Source organism: Amblyomma mixtum, chromosome 10 (genome assembly GCF_055824585.1).
Source record: "Amblyomma mixtum isolate Tamu chromosome 10, ASM5582458v1, whole genome shotgun sequence".
In the NCBI taxonomy this organism is placed as follows: Eukaryota; Metazoa; Arthropoda; class Arachnida; order Ixodida; family Ixodidae; genus Amblyomma; species Amblyomma mixtum.
The window spans coordinates 107,903,621-107,918,309 of NC_143021.1; the positions used below are offsets into that span (position 1 = coordinate 107,903,621).

Genomic DNA, 14,689 nt, shown 5'->3' on the forward strand with positions numbered 1-14,689 from the left:
CGTTCAGGACTAAGAGTTCGGAAGATGTAGTGCGGTTTTTGGAAAGTAATACAAATGTTGGGTACGCTTTTTCAGTAGATGTAGAAGATTTGTTCTATTCAGTGCCACAGCGCGAGCTTTTGTATGCGGTGAAATCATGCATTGAGGAAAATGGTGAGCTCAGTTTCCAGAATGCTTCGGGACTGTCTGTGGGGAATTTTTTAAATATTTTAGAATATTATCTTCAGGTCACTTTCATTGTTTTTAATGACCAACCGTTTTTACAGCGCGACGGCATTTGCATCGGGTCCTGTGTTGCTCGAGTTCTCTGTGAAATTTTTTTATCGAGTATTGAGAAGTCTTTACACGATGTTTTTAGCAAGGGAAATGTTTTAAAAGTGTTTAGGTACGTTTACGACTTTTTAGTGTTTTTAGCGCGTGACTCTTCCAGCCAGGATGCGATTGATGAAGTTTTAGATGTTTTTAAGCAATACGGACAAGGTCTTGGTTTTACACACGAGTTACCCCACAGGAGTGTTCTGCAGTTCTTGGACCTCAAACTATAGAGTTCTGCGTGCGGCATGTATGTTGGTCTTACCAACCTCGTGCAAAAAAGGAACTTTTGCCGTACAAATCAGAGCATTCCAAAATTGTGAAAAGAGGCATTGCTTCCCTCTGCATGGAATCGGCTCTCAAAAACTCGTGTGTGCATCAATTGCAGGCAAGTTTTGACAGGCCGTGTCATCTTATCTATGATGCAGCAAGTATTTTCTTACAACGCTTCTTGCCTTGCCGTCCGCCTTTCAAAGTGTATTCCTTCTTTCTTTTTTTTGTGTTTTTTGATTGTGCACATTCCTTCATGGCTGATTGTCAACAGCATGTTTTCTTTCTTTGCCGCTGTTAAAGTCACCTTAGCAATTGTTGAAGAACAATGCATCCACTCCTGCTTTGACTGCCAAGAGGCAGTTGGCAGTATTTGATAAATATATAAATAAATAAATAAATAAGGTCCGCCGGCTTTCGGCAGCAGGTTCCCCTATGTCGCTCTTGACGGCGGTTGCCGAGGCCCTGATACGAAAGATGACGACCGGTACGCCAAGTATGAGAGGGACGGGTGAACGCGAAGCGTTCAGGCCTGTGTTGGTGCCATATCTGCATAAGGTTTCTCATCACCTCAAGAGAGTTGCAGGCAGGCATGGTGTCTCTCTGGCGTTTTCTGCGCCGAATAAACTGGCGAAGCTGTGCGCCCGCACGTGCGGTGATAGAAGGAGTGGATGCCTAATCAGGCACGGGACTTCCTACATCCCTTGCGCCACTAGGGTGGCATACTCCTTCCGTCTTTCATGTGGTAAGACCTACATCGGGCTGGCAGGGTGGTGCATAAACGGGCGACTCAGGGAGCATGCGAATAAAGTTAAGAAAAGCACAGACAAAGGGGCACACCTTGTACCCATCTTAGTTCTTGCTGCAATTGCGCACCGCGACTTGACGAGACCATGATACTATGAAAAAGCAAAAATGTGCACGCGCGGCTGGCTTTGGAAGCTTTCCACGTAAAGGAAAACGCTGTAGACTGTATCAGTGGCACGTCCGTGGCTCTGGACGTAGCCGAAATCAATTTTTTACGTCCGCGTCTGCGTTAACAGCGCTTGGCATGACTATTGTTGTTAAAGATTGCATTTGAGCATGCGTGGCCAGGTGTATAAGTATGCGTTCCCATGAAGAAGTAAAAAGTTGTTAGTGTGCTTGTGTGCGTCTCTGTCTTTTCTTCGTGGTTCGTGCCGTGGTTGCGCAGCCTACACCTTCACATAATCTCGGACCGCGCCGCCGCAGGTGGCCGAGACCCTGGTGAACCCTTTTGGCGAGGACGATGACGACTTCGAAATGAACTATGTCATCGACCGGAACATCCAGGTGAGAGGAGAAGCCCATTCCTGCCTCGGAGGAGAGCACTCTTGCCAGGCGAATGCGTAACAGGGAACATCTTGAAAAATTTAGCGCGACACACAAGGACAGAAAGAGTAGACGACACGAGCGCTGACTAACAACTGGAAGTTTATTCGAAAACACGTAGAATTATAAAGGAAGAAAGTGCGATAAAATCGTTGGTCAAAAACCAAAAGAAGAAAACTAAACACAACAGTCACCGCCAGCTCCTGCTATCAAGACGCAAAGCACTTGTCCAGATAAGCTACCTCTTTTTCCCGTATAGTAACGGACGGTTTGGCCACGCACGTGTTATGAGCCTTGGCGATACTATATGCCTCGTAAATTTCCCTACACAACACGTTGTCATTCTTGTACACAATCGTAGTGTTGTCAAGGTTCGGCGAGCACTTGCTGGTCCCGAGATCCTTGCACTCACGGCAGTGCAAAACAAGGTTCGAAGACACCGGTTTCCTGCAGTCCAGTGAATTCTTGTGCTCCTGCAGCCGCACATTGATGCACCTGCCCGTTTGGCCGTAATACACCTTCCCGCAGGCCAATGGCACCTTGTACACAACCCCCTTTTCGCAGGCGGTGAAATCGCTGGCATGACTGGCAGTACACTCCCGCGGGGATTTTCGAGGCAGTGTCTTGTCTAGCCTGTTCCGAACTGCCGCGCACACTCTCCCGACCTTGTTATCAGCTGAAAAGACCAGCTGCACATCATGCTTAGCTGCGATCTTCCGTAGTCGATGAGACAGCCCGTTTATGTATGGCATACATGCAACCTTCTGGCGTGGCCGGTCCGCTGGTTCCTGAACCGAGGGGAAAGCCTCGCGCTTCAGTTTTAGCAATAGTCGCTCCGTAAGCCGGGCAAGATGCTTTTGAGGGTAACCAGCTTCTTGTAGTCTGGCCACTTGCCTCAAAAAACCTTCCTCAAGTCGGTGGGGACACGACTGCCTCAGGGCTGTGGTCATACCGGACATGGCTATGCCGTCCTTGACAAGTCTTGAATGCTGGGACTGGAAGTTTAGAAGGGGCTTACCCGCCTTTGGAGCATACACCCAGCAAACATGCTGATTGGTTAACTTCAACTCCAGGTCCAAAAACCGGAGCGACTATTGCTAAAACTGAAGCGCGAGGCTTTCCCCTCGGTTCAGGAACCAGCGGACCGGCCACGCCAGAAGGTTGCATGTATGCCATACATACACGGGCTGTCTCATCGACTACGGAAGATCGCAGCTAAGCATGATGTGCAGCTGGTCTTTTCAGCTGATAACAAGGTCGGGAGAGTGTGCGCGGCAGTTCGGAACAGGCTAGACAAGACACTGCCTCGAAAATCCCCGCGGGAGTGTACTGCCAGTCATGCCAGCGATTTCACCGCCTGCGAAAAGGGGGTTGTGTACAAGGTGCCATTGGCCTGCGGGAAGGTGTATTACGGCCAAACGGGCAGGTGCATCAATGTGCGGCTGCAGGAGCACAAGAATTCACTGGACTGCAGGAAACCGGTGTCTTCGAACCTTGTTTTGCACTGCCGTGAGTGCAAGGATCTCGGGACCAGCAAGTGCTCGCCGAACCTTGACAACACTACGATTGTGTACAAGAATGACAACGTGTTGTGTAGGGAAATTTACGAGGCATATAGTATCGCCAAGGCTCATAACACGTGCGTGGCCAAACCGTCCGTTACTATACGGGAAAAAGAGGTAGCTTATCTGGACAAGTGCTTTGCGTCTTGATAGCAGGAGCTGGCGGTGACTGTTGTGTTTAGTTTTCTTCTTTTGGTTTTTGACCAACGATTTTATCGCACTTTCTTCCTTTATAATTCTACGTGTTTTCGAATAAACTTCCAGTTGTTAGTCAGCGCTCGTGTCGTCTACTCTTTCTGTCCTTGTGTGTCGCGCTAAATTTTTCAAGATGTATGTTAACCAACTCGCCCAATCTGCAGTATTGTTAAATTAACAGGGAACCTCGACCATACAACCATTCACTCAATATGGCAGCGTGCTGAATCTCATCTGGGCTCGGTGCAGGGCATATTGTTTAGTGGGTGCTTCCAACGGGCGATTATTCGATGAGCCTCATGTGAACAAGCCTGTCTATAATAAGCTCGTCGGCGCAAATCAGTTGGGGGAGCAAGCGTAGCCGCTGTGGTTTCTGATGGCGCTGTGTCGTCAGCCACTTTGACGAACGCATCCCACAGAAGACGACGGGGTTCTTCCTCTGCTCTTGCCACGTGAAAGCGAATTGATGAGGGAAAACGAGACAGGTGTTGCTTTGGACCAACAGTTCCCACGCATAGCTCGCCCTGTCTGAGCCAGTGGAAGTGAGCCAGGGAACAGTGGAGTAGCCAGAAATATTTTTCGGGGGGGGGGGGGGGGGGGGGAGTGCTGTTTTACGATAAAAAAAATATAGAAAAAAAGACAGCCTGAGCCCAATTTCCTGCTTTAGTAAACCCGAATGATTACTCTTTTCGTTTACTGTAATATCTGCATAAAATACGCATACACACAGGACTCGAGCACACGATTCATAAAAAACATTTATTTTCTCACAAAAAAAAACACTTGTAAAAAAAAACGTGGTTATTTACAATATTCTCACATCATATACAACAACACAAAAGCTTCTTTACATACACATATACACATATTCTTTATTTCTCTAAAAGAGAAAAAGGCCCCTGGGCAAAAAGCTACTTCAGAGTAGCTTGACTAGGCCCGGGGCCCAACAGTCTGTTGTACAACAGTCAGGAAAAGCGAACGAATGGCATTTGTCAAAACTTCTACCCCATGCATCTGAACCGGCGCCCGGCCGCAGGGGCGCTTTAAAAATAAAAGTGCACTGCTTATTAAGGCGAATGCCTCTAATGCCTTATCGTTGTGAGGAGGAGTTTTGGAAAGAAATGTCGCGCTTTTCAAGGGGTCGAAATGGTCGTGACGTCACCATGCGCGAATTTCAAACGGGGCCAATCGTACTTTCGCTAGTAGCCATGCAACCAATTAAAGGGATGGTATAGTGATCATCATCATCAGCCTGTCTACGCCCACTGCAGGGCAAAGGCCTCTCCCATGTCTCTCCAATTAACCCTCTCTTTCGCCAGTTGCGGCCACCGTATTGCCGCAAATATTTTAATCTCATCCGCCCACCTAATTTTCTGCCGCCCCCTGCTACGCTTGCCTTCTCTTGGAATCTACTCCGTTACCCTTAAGGACCAGCGGTTATCTTGCCTTCGCGTTAAATGCCCTGCCCAAGCCCACTTCTTCCTCTTGATTTCAACTAGGTTATCATTAACGTTTGTTTGTTCTCTCACCCACTCCACCCGCTTCCTATCTCTTAACGTTACACCTATCATTTTTCTTTCCATAGCTCGCTTCGTTGTCCTTAACTTAAGCTGAACCCACTTTGTTAGCCTCCACGTTTCTGCCCCATAGGTGAGTACCGGTAAGATACAACTGTTGTATACTTTTCTCTTCAGGGATATGCGCTCATTCCCATTCTTATTCTCTGGTTATTATTCTAGTCATGATCGGGATCAGCTGTCACTACCTGCCCTAATTAGACATATTCTCTTACTACTTCCAGCACCTAGCTACCAACTGCGAACTGCTGTTCCCTTGCTAGGCCTTTGAACATTACTTCGGGTTTCTGCTATCTAATCTTCAGCCCCACACTTCCTGCTCTGCCTGTCTAATTCACTGATCATGTTTTGCAGTTCACCTCCTGAGTAGCTTAGCAAGGTCATGTCATCACCGAATTGCAAATTCCTTAGGTATTCTCCTTTTACGGAGCACCGCGATGATTTCCTCAGTACCAGTTAATATCATTAAATGGATTCATCATGCTTTCCAGAGACCAGTACAAAAAGAATTATTGAAATCGGAGCATGAAAACGAAAGTTATTCCACTCTGAAAATTCCAAATGAAAAGCTCAGACGAAAACGCACTCCACTCGCCCATTTCACTCACCCAGTACCGAGATTGGGCGCTACCAATCAGAACCGCACCTAGCGCACACGCAGCGGAAGCGTGCATGCAGTTGTTGCTTTGTCGGGGCTGTAGACAGCCGCGTATTTTGACGGCGTCTTTCCCCCTTGTACGCGACGCTGTAGTCAGGGCAGGGGTGACTAACAACAAAGGAAGCTCCCCGAAGTTTCTTTTTTAGCTGTACTGGAAGGCTGTGGGCAGTAGCCCCTCTCCCTTCCAAACTCGACTCCTGTCCGGCCTTTCTCTTCACAATTCTGGGCAAGGTGTGTCGACTGGCTTTCTTTTTTCGCTGCCGTCTTGGTATGGTCACGGCCGGTCTCGACGCGCGCGCTTTCTGGTCTGAGCCAACATTTTTTGAACAGCGCTGAAGTGTCGCCCCTAGCTGTATTCTTGTTAGTTTTCGTTCGTTTTCCTGATTCTTTCCAGTTTCTGTGGCATCCGAAAAGCTTTCAGTACTCTGAGGTATAATATTTTGGATCCTCTTCGCAAGTATAAAGGAACAATATGCAAACTGGACGCCCAACCAATGAGAAAGACAGCGCCCTATCTGGATGCCGCCTCATTTCCGCTGCCGCAAATGGCCGCCGCGTTGAGACACCATCGGCTCGAAACAAGCATTTCTAGCGAAGATTAAAATATCAAATATTATGATTTCGGTAATCTCATTGCGCGTTCGGGACTCACAATGTCTCTTACTCTGCATACAAAGAATAAAGACCCCATGCTTTATCTACGTCGCAGGGCGCCTTTAACTCTTATCCCCAACTGTTCCCATTTCAGGCCCCGCAATACTTCCTGTAAACAGGCGAGATCGTGTCTCCCTGCCTGACACCTTTCCTGATTGGAATTTTATTGCTGACTTTATTTCAGAACTATGGTAGCTGTGCAGTCGTTATAAATGTCTTCCAATATTTTCACATAACACTCTTCTACACCATGATTCCGCATTACCTGCATGACTGCTGAGGTTTCTACTGAGCCTTATGCTTTCTCGTAATAATGAACGCTGTACATAGGGGCTGGTTGTATCACCTGATTGCTTGCGTGTATATTGTCTATTGTCGAGTATCCTTTAAAAGCCTGGTTTACGCACGCACGCACGCACGCACGCACGAACGCACACACACGGTAACAACGCAAACACGGTAAGCACGAGACTAAATGTATCTTAAAAACTGCAATGAAACGGTGCCGTAGAAGTAAAAATCGACACTAAAGCTTTTAGCGAGGCGGCTGTGAGTCTTATGGGAATCTCAATCCTGAGCGAAGGGTTAAAATCTTTTACAGATGCGGAAGGTATTCCGAGCCTGCAATGGGAACAGTTGGGGATAAGAGTTACTGGAGAATAATTAAGTAGCGATTCGCTGATCACAATGCCTTGCTAAGTCACTCAGGACGTGAATTGCAAAGCATGATCAATGAGCAGAACGGTGGTGCTAAAAACTATCATGCAGAAAACTGATGTGATTTTCAACAGTCTAGCAAGAGAACAGCAGTTCGCAATTGATGGAGAGGAGCTGGAAGTAGTAAGGGAATATCTTTATTTAGGGCAGGTAGTGACCGCTGATCCCGACCATGAGAGGGAAATAACTAGAAGAATATGAATGGGGTGGAGCGCATAGGGCAGGTTCTCTCAGATCGTGAATGGCAGTTTACCAATATCCCTCAAGAGAAAAATATACAACAGCTGCATCTTACCGGTACTCACCTATTGAGCTGAAACGTGGAGGCTAGCTAAAAGGGTTCAACTCAAGTTAAGGGCAACGCAGCGAGCTACGGAAAGAAAAATAATAGGTGTAACGTTAAGAGGTCAAAAGCGGGCGGAGTGGGTGAGGGAACAAACGCGGGTTAATGACATCCTAGTCAAAATCAAGAGGAAGAATTGGGCTTGGGCAGGGTATGCAATGCGTAGGCAAGATAGCCGCTGGTCCTTAAGGCTAACGAAGTGGATTCCATGAGAAGGCAAGCGTAGCAGGGGACGGCAGAAAATTAGCTGGGCACATAAAATTAAGAAGTTTGTGGGGATTCGGGGCTACAATGGGTAAACGAGGGGGTTAATTGGAGAGACATGGGAGAGGCTTTTGCCCTGCAGTGGGCATAGTCAGGCTGATGATGATGATCTACGTCCCAGGGCTTACGTGCGCTAAATGCAATCGTTTTGCGGGAATTTACACTGTTACATCCGCACTCAGTTCAGCGCATGCAAACAGTGATGCAACGATAACTTCAGCTTAGTGGTGCCATCTTGTTTTTAAAACGAGAACCATTTTAGTCAAGAAACCGACACTCTTATTTTTGTTTTTACATTGTAATGTATTCATGCGGTTTTTAAACAGAATGGGCAAAAAGCCGGAAAGCAGCGAGGGGAGGAGGCAGCGCTCAGAAAATTTCGGGGGGTGTTCTGACACTGAAACACTCCCCTGGCTACTCCCATGCAGGGAATGGTTGGAGTTTGTTTGAAAGTGTGTTCAAGCTGCGGCCCATGCTGCGACTAACTTCTGCTGCGTTAACTTGTTCTGTTTCACTGAATTTTTCAGAGCTGCCTGACAACGATCTCGAATCGTGACTCACTAACCGTATACGCTGAGATCTGCGGCAATAATTTCGAAGAGGTTAAGACCACTTGCGTATTCTGTGTTTTATGCGTTGGATCCCAGATGGCTGGCTGAGATCAAGCATTGACCATGAACCATCTTGCGGCTAACTTCACAGAACCCTTGTGGGCGCAGACCATAAACCAGGTGTTGCACTCGACAGCGGTCAAGCAAAGGAGTATTCGACAGAAGGAGTTGGCAATTTTCGGTCATGTGATAGTGCGTGTGCTGTGTCCTCAGCTTTTTTTTTAGTTTGTCTTTTCGCGCTACATATTTGCGGTGCCTTTGATCCCGTGCAGTGGAAATTGGCCTGCCTGAGACCTGCCAGGATAACTTCCTGTGGTTCTGCAATCAAGCACAGGCAGGAAAGAGAAGGGGCTGGACCTCTGTCCTCGCGCTGTGGGGAGTGTTTAGAGATTTGGAGGGGGGGGGGAAGTCAGGAAAATGGTGTGGGGTGACTCTTAGTTAGCCACTCCCCAGGTCACGGGGACAAAGATCCGTATACTTCCCTTGCCTCCCTAGCCTTGGCTGCAAGCCCACCGAAACTTGCCCAGCCGGGAGTACAGCGACCCTGCACAAAATACCCCTTCATCCCTCCGCGCCCCTAGCGCGAACAAAGACCAACGCGAAAGACCGCGAAACGGGGACAGAAGCCCCTCTCCTTCCATCCCTTTCCTCCCTAGCCTTCGCTGCAGAGCCTCAGAAATTAGCCCATGAGTATAACGACCGCCACCGTCTCTCCAACCACACCATCACCGCTATCTCGAACTAAGAAAAGCCCAATTCCCACGGCACAGGGACTAAGACCCGTCTCCTTCCCTGCCTAGCCTTGGCTGCAGAGTCATAGAAAGTTGCCAGGGATTATAGCACCTGCTCTCCAACTCCGTCTTCACTCCAAAGCACCGTAGGCCCAAGCAAAGAACCCACTCCCCACACCACGTGGAAAAAGACCCGTCTCGCATTTTCTGCCTAACCTCGGCTGCAGAGCCTGAGAAAGTTGACTGGGAGTATTGTTGTGAATCTAAATCCCCCCCCCCCCCCTATTAATAAAATATAATCAGAGGAGGGATTTATAATAATAATATTAATAATCTTTATTCGACCATCACGTCATACATGGGGTCATGGGCCCGGAGTAGGAGTCGCCTAGCTTGACAGCCCTTGGACCCCCTGCATTTTGGCAATAGTACAGGCGGTTTATTCTTCGTACAAAAGCTAGCGCAAAACACGATACACACAGGAAAGGTAGACAGGACAACGCGCTGTATTGGAAAGATACTCAAGTAACACTTGTTGCTGGGCTAGTTGGTGCATTATTCTTCGTACAAAAGCTAGCGCAAAACACGACACACACAGGAAAGGTAGACAGGACAACGCGCTGTATTGGAAAGATACTCAAGTAACACTTGTTGCTGGGCTAGTTGGTGCATTATTCTTCGTACAAAAGCTAGCGCAAAACACGACACACACAGGAAAGGTAGACAGGACAACGCGCTGTATTGGAAAGATACTCAAGTAACACTTGTTGCTGGGCTAGTTGGTGCATTATTCTTCGTACAAAAGCTAGCGCAAAACACGACACACACAGGAAAGGTAGACAGGACAACGCGCTGTATTGGAAAGATACTCAAGTAACACTTGTTGCTGGGCTAGTTGGTGCATTATTCTTCGTACAAAAGCTAGCGCAAAACACGACACACACAGGAAAGGTAGACAGGACAACGCGCTGTATTGGAAAGATACTCAAGTAATACTTGTTGCTGGGCTAGTTGGTGCATTATTCTTCGTACAAAAGCTAGCGCAAAACACGACACACACAGGAAAGGTAGACAGGACAACGCGCTGTATTGGAAAGATACTCAAGTAACACTTGTTTCTGGGCTAGTTGGTGCATTATTCTTCGTACAAAAGCTAGCGCAAAACACGACACACACAGGAAAGGTAGACAGGACAACGCGCTGTATTGGAAAGATACTCAAGTAACACTTGTTGCTGGGCTAGTTGGTGCATTATTCTTCGTACAAAAGCTAGCGCAAAACACGACACACACAGGAAAGGTAGACAGGACAACGCGCTGTATTGGAAAGATACTCAAGTAACACTTGTTTCTGGGCTAGTTGGTGCATTATTCTGTCGTGTTTTGCGCTAGCTTTTGTACGAAGAATAATGCACCAACTAGCCCAGCAACAAGTGTTACTTGAGTACAGGTGGTCGAGAAGCACTGTTTCTTACAATGCTCTCGGTATCATTGCGCTCGATGCAATTTTTTCGAAAGTCACGTGGCTTATAAACTATCAACTAATTAAACTCAACAATCTCCAGATGGGTTCTTGTTTGTTCATCCATCGCTGTCCCGTGCAGAGCCCGGCATGCATGGCAATGTCGGTGAAAACTCTCTTGAATTTGGATGGCAGCTGCTATGCGCAAGGCAGCAGCCGCACAGCTGAGGGGTTATTTCGAAGCGCATCTCACCGGCTCGCCATCGATTCTTCGCGCTCTTTGTAGATCTCCAGCGTCGCAAAAATTTGAGTACAGAATCAGTCACTGTGACTTACTATCGAAACCTCTGTATGAAAATGGGGCTCTTCAACTAACGAACGGATTCAGCGGTGCATATGATCTCCGTGTCTCGAGCAGAATGAGCGTAAAGGTGGACAACGTGCACTTAACGAACTGAGCGACGAGGAGCGGGAAGAGTTCTCTTCATGTTTTAGGTGGCACTCGCGTGTTGGGACACCTTTGTTGAGTTGAGTGACCCAGAAGAGCAGTGCGGGCTGAGCGCACTCGCACATGCGCCGTTGCAGGTTTCGTACCTGGTGGTGGACGAGATGCACCACAACCACCCGGAGCTGCTCAAGGACCAGTACTGGAATGAGGTGCTCGCACCGGAGCTGCCTTACACGCTGGCTTCGAGTCGATTCTACTGCTTCCCGCACCAGGGCTCCACGGCGTGCATGATGTAAGCGCCCTCCTCGCTCCCCAGCGGACGTCGTCCCCGTGCGAAACGAAATCGCCCTTCGAGGGTCACGGCTCGCACCAAGCGACACCACGAGTGTCATATGAAAGACACAGGACCCAGACGCGTGAGGTGCAGGCTTCGGGCACCTCGCGGGCACACCTGCGGCGCCGTCTGCGCATGCGCCGCTGGCGGCACGCTGGGGCGCTGACAGGTCTATTTTCGTGCACTGCTGCACCATTGCCGAGAAACATGTCCCGTGGTTGTCGGACGTTGTTTGCTTTCTGTTCTGTGTTCAAGAGGGAAAAGCGAACTTTCAGAGTTGTTTTCTTTTGTACGCTGAAACTTAGCTTATGTTCGCCTGCGCTCTAAATCTCAGCTGCTTTCAGGCATAGCGCATGGAGTAAAAATTTCCCACCGGTCACTTTGTGCCGAAAGCTTAATTTCGCCAGGATCGCAGCCTGAGTGGATAACTCTGGCGCGAGGGAACATCGCACATGATCTACCGTAGTCCGCCTTTATTTTCATCAGCGTTCTCACGTGGTTGTGACGGGACACAGACTAACGAAGTACGGCAGAGTAGCGAGAGGAGGTGTTTAAGAGGGCCGTCGTTTTGGGCACCACTTTTTCAAGGAAACACAGGACAAAGTTCGGCGCACATGAAGAGGCCAACTAGAAGTGCTTTGGTTTGGGCTAGTTGGTTCGTAGCCACGTTTGAAACAGAAAGGCGCAAATGGGACGAGGACAAAAAAGGAGCGTGAAGCTACAGGACAAGCGCTAACTATCAACTGAGGTTTACTGCTCCGCACCCCGCATTTAAACGCACCACCCAGCCGTATCACAGAAGGCAAACACCAGGAAAGAACTAAATAACCAAAATTAACATCCACAATCAGCACACAGATTGCAGGCTAACGAGGTGACTGACAGGAAAACACATCAGAATAATAGACACGCCACCTTAGAAACCAAAAGCAGCTGACCTAGAAGTTACCCCTCAAAGCAGAGGCTCACGCGTCAAAAGAAAACACGGCACGCACTACTGACTTAAAATTTCTGAACTTCATGCGTAAGAAAAAAACAAGACAAGTGACCATGGAAAACTAAAACTAACATGGCCAACAAGAACGTGGAAAAAACGGTGCACATGAAACAGTGCACCGTTAGTGGTTAGTGGTATAACAAAACAAGCGACAATGGAAAGCACTATGACCAACAGGAACTCGGGAAAAAACAAGCGAATGAACTTTTAAAAAACCTTCGAGAAACACTCTCGGTGTCAAAGTCGAAGAACATGCTGCTATGGGTGAAAATTAGAGAAGATGGCAAAAGCGCGCGAGAATCGCGATTGTAAAACCTAAAGGAACTCTTCGAGGAAAGCCACCTCGGCGTCACTGAACGAGATGAATAGCTTGCTGACGCAGACGCTCCCTGTTTTTTTTATATAATAGGCCTGTGCTATCTGCCGCTCTGCTTTACATCTCTACCAGATTTCAAAAACTTGTTTTGTTTAATACCGGACTGCAATCTCTGCGTGTTTTTCAGTGGTCTGCTAGGAAACTTCCATGTTTGTTGCGCACATTCCGTAAGTGTTCACTAGCGCGTTCGTTGAAGGAGCGCCCAGTTTGTCCTATGTAGACGAGTCAGTAGCTTAAAGGAATCTGGTACACAACTCGTGATCTGCATACGGTGATGCTTCTTTTATGTTTAATATCCGCAAACTGATCTGTCGTTTGCCTTGCGCATGGAGCAAATTTTTGAAACTTTGGAACGTCCAGAAAAGACAACCTCAGCCTGGCATTTACTTGCAATTTTTTTGATGCCATGGGATACCTTGTGACCATAAGGAATAACCTGCACCGGTTTCTTTTTTGTTTCCTGATGTTTGTCTCCAGGTCGCTTGAGCTTCTGCGAGAGCATTTCACAAACAGCCGGGATCAAAGGGGCTGGGTACCCTGCTTCCTTCAGTTTCTGAACCTGGGCGCCAAAACTTAAAGACATCATGTGATGGCAAAACTTGCTCAAAGCATTCTTCAGGGAGTTGGTGAATGTCGCTCTTTTGACGAGCTACATGACTGACGTAATGCAGTTCACAGCGTCGTCTCCCTCTAAGCATTTTCACTCAGCATCAGTCTGTTCCTGCTTCCGTTGATTAGTTTTACCCAGCTAGCTTTCTACCCCCTTGCATGTTTATGGACCTGATCCTCGTGTTAATTTTTTTTAGTAGTTTTCTTCGTGGATCTCCTAGTGGCCATTTCGTTGGGCTCAGCCGCCATTGCTACACTTTCTATTTCGCTTCTACCCACCCCTACGCCCTGAGCCGCCGTGGACACCCTAAAAAAGCTACTGCCGCACTGCCACGCACCAGCCGATCTCTCCTCCTACCGTTTCTTCGAAAAAAAAAGACACGGTCGACAAAGAACTGTACGGGACAGGCGCTGTACCGTCAGTTTGCGCGATGTTTTCGAAGAACCGTTACCAACTAGCCCAAACCAAGCTACTGTTACCTCCTACCCTTCCACTGAAATGGATGCCACCTCGTGTAAAGCCTCTGCCACCGCCTGCTCTATGCACTCCCCTCTTTATGTCTGCCACTTCAAAACCTTTCTCCAAGCTTAACTTCCTTATATCTGGATTGAGAGTCACGATGTCCTTGGCAACCTCTCCGTCCTTGCACCTCTGGCACTGTGCAGGATCTGCATTCGCTGTGCTATCGCCCTTATATCGTCAACTCGCTCAACTAACCTTTCCACTACTTGTGCGGCGTCACCATTCAGGACATCATTTATCCCCGCCGCTGCCAAGTTATGCCCTTGTCTGGCGTGCCTCAGCGCCATCATGCGGCCCCCACTGACAACCCCGCGCAACGTACGACGCTGGCCCAGCAGATGGCGCGCGCTTAGTAACACAGCGTACGCCAGCTCTGCCACTTAGCCATAACCCCAGGACGCAAACTGAGATGGCAGACTGCACAAAGCTTCTGCAATTCTGCATTTAAAAAGACTTAATTGCACCTTAATTGCACCTCATATCTCTTTTTTAATAAGGGAGTAATTACTCATTTGCATCCACCCGAGCGCAGCCATACGGCTACAAAGGAAAGCTATACAGCTTTCTCAGAAACTTCGTAGTTAAAGAAAAATTCGTCCTGGTCCGGGGTTCGAACCCAGGAGCACCGCTACACCGGAGCAGTCGCTCTACCAATTGAGCTAACCAGGACGGCAAGCTTATGGTAGGACGAGAGCGA

General features: G+C 48.2%; 1 protein-coding gene across 1 annotated transcript in view; it reads left to right on the forward strand.

Moving 5' to 3' along the window:
• The window catches only part of LOC149326628 (bestrophin-4-like), a 291,138-nt gene that overhangs the window by 160,085 nt on the left and 116,364 nt on the right, over nucleotides 1–14,689 (forward strand). Inside the window, exons 9-10 of the mRNA XM_089562633.1 lie at nucleotides 1,813–1,893; nucleotides 11,291–11,445. Coding sequence (XP_089418759.1) covers nucleotides 1,813–1,893; nucleotides 11,291–11,445 — 236 coding nt within the window. The remainder of the gene's footprint in view (nucleotides 1–1,812; nucleotides 1,894–11,290; nucleotides 11,446–14,689) is intronic.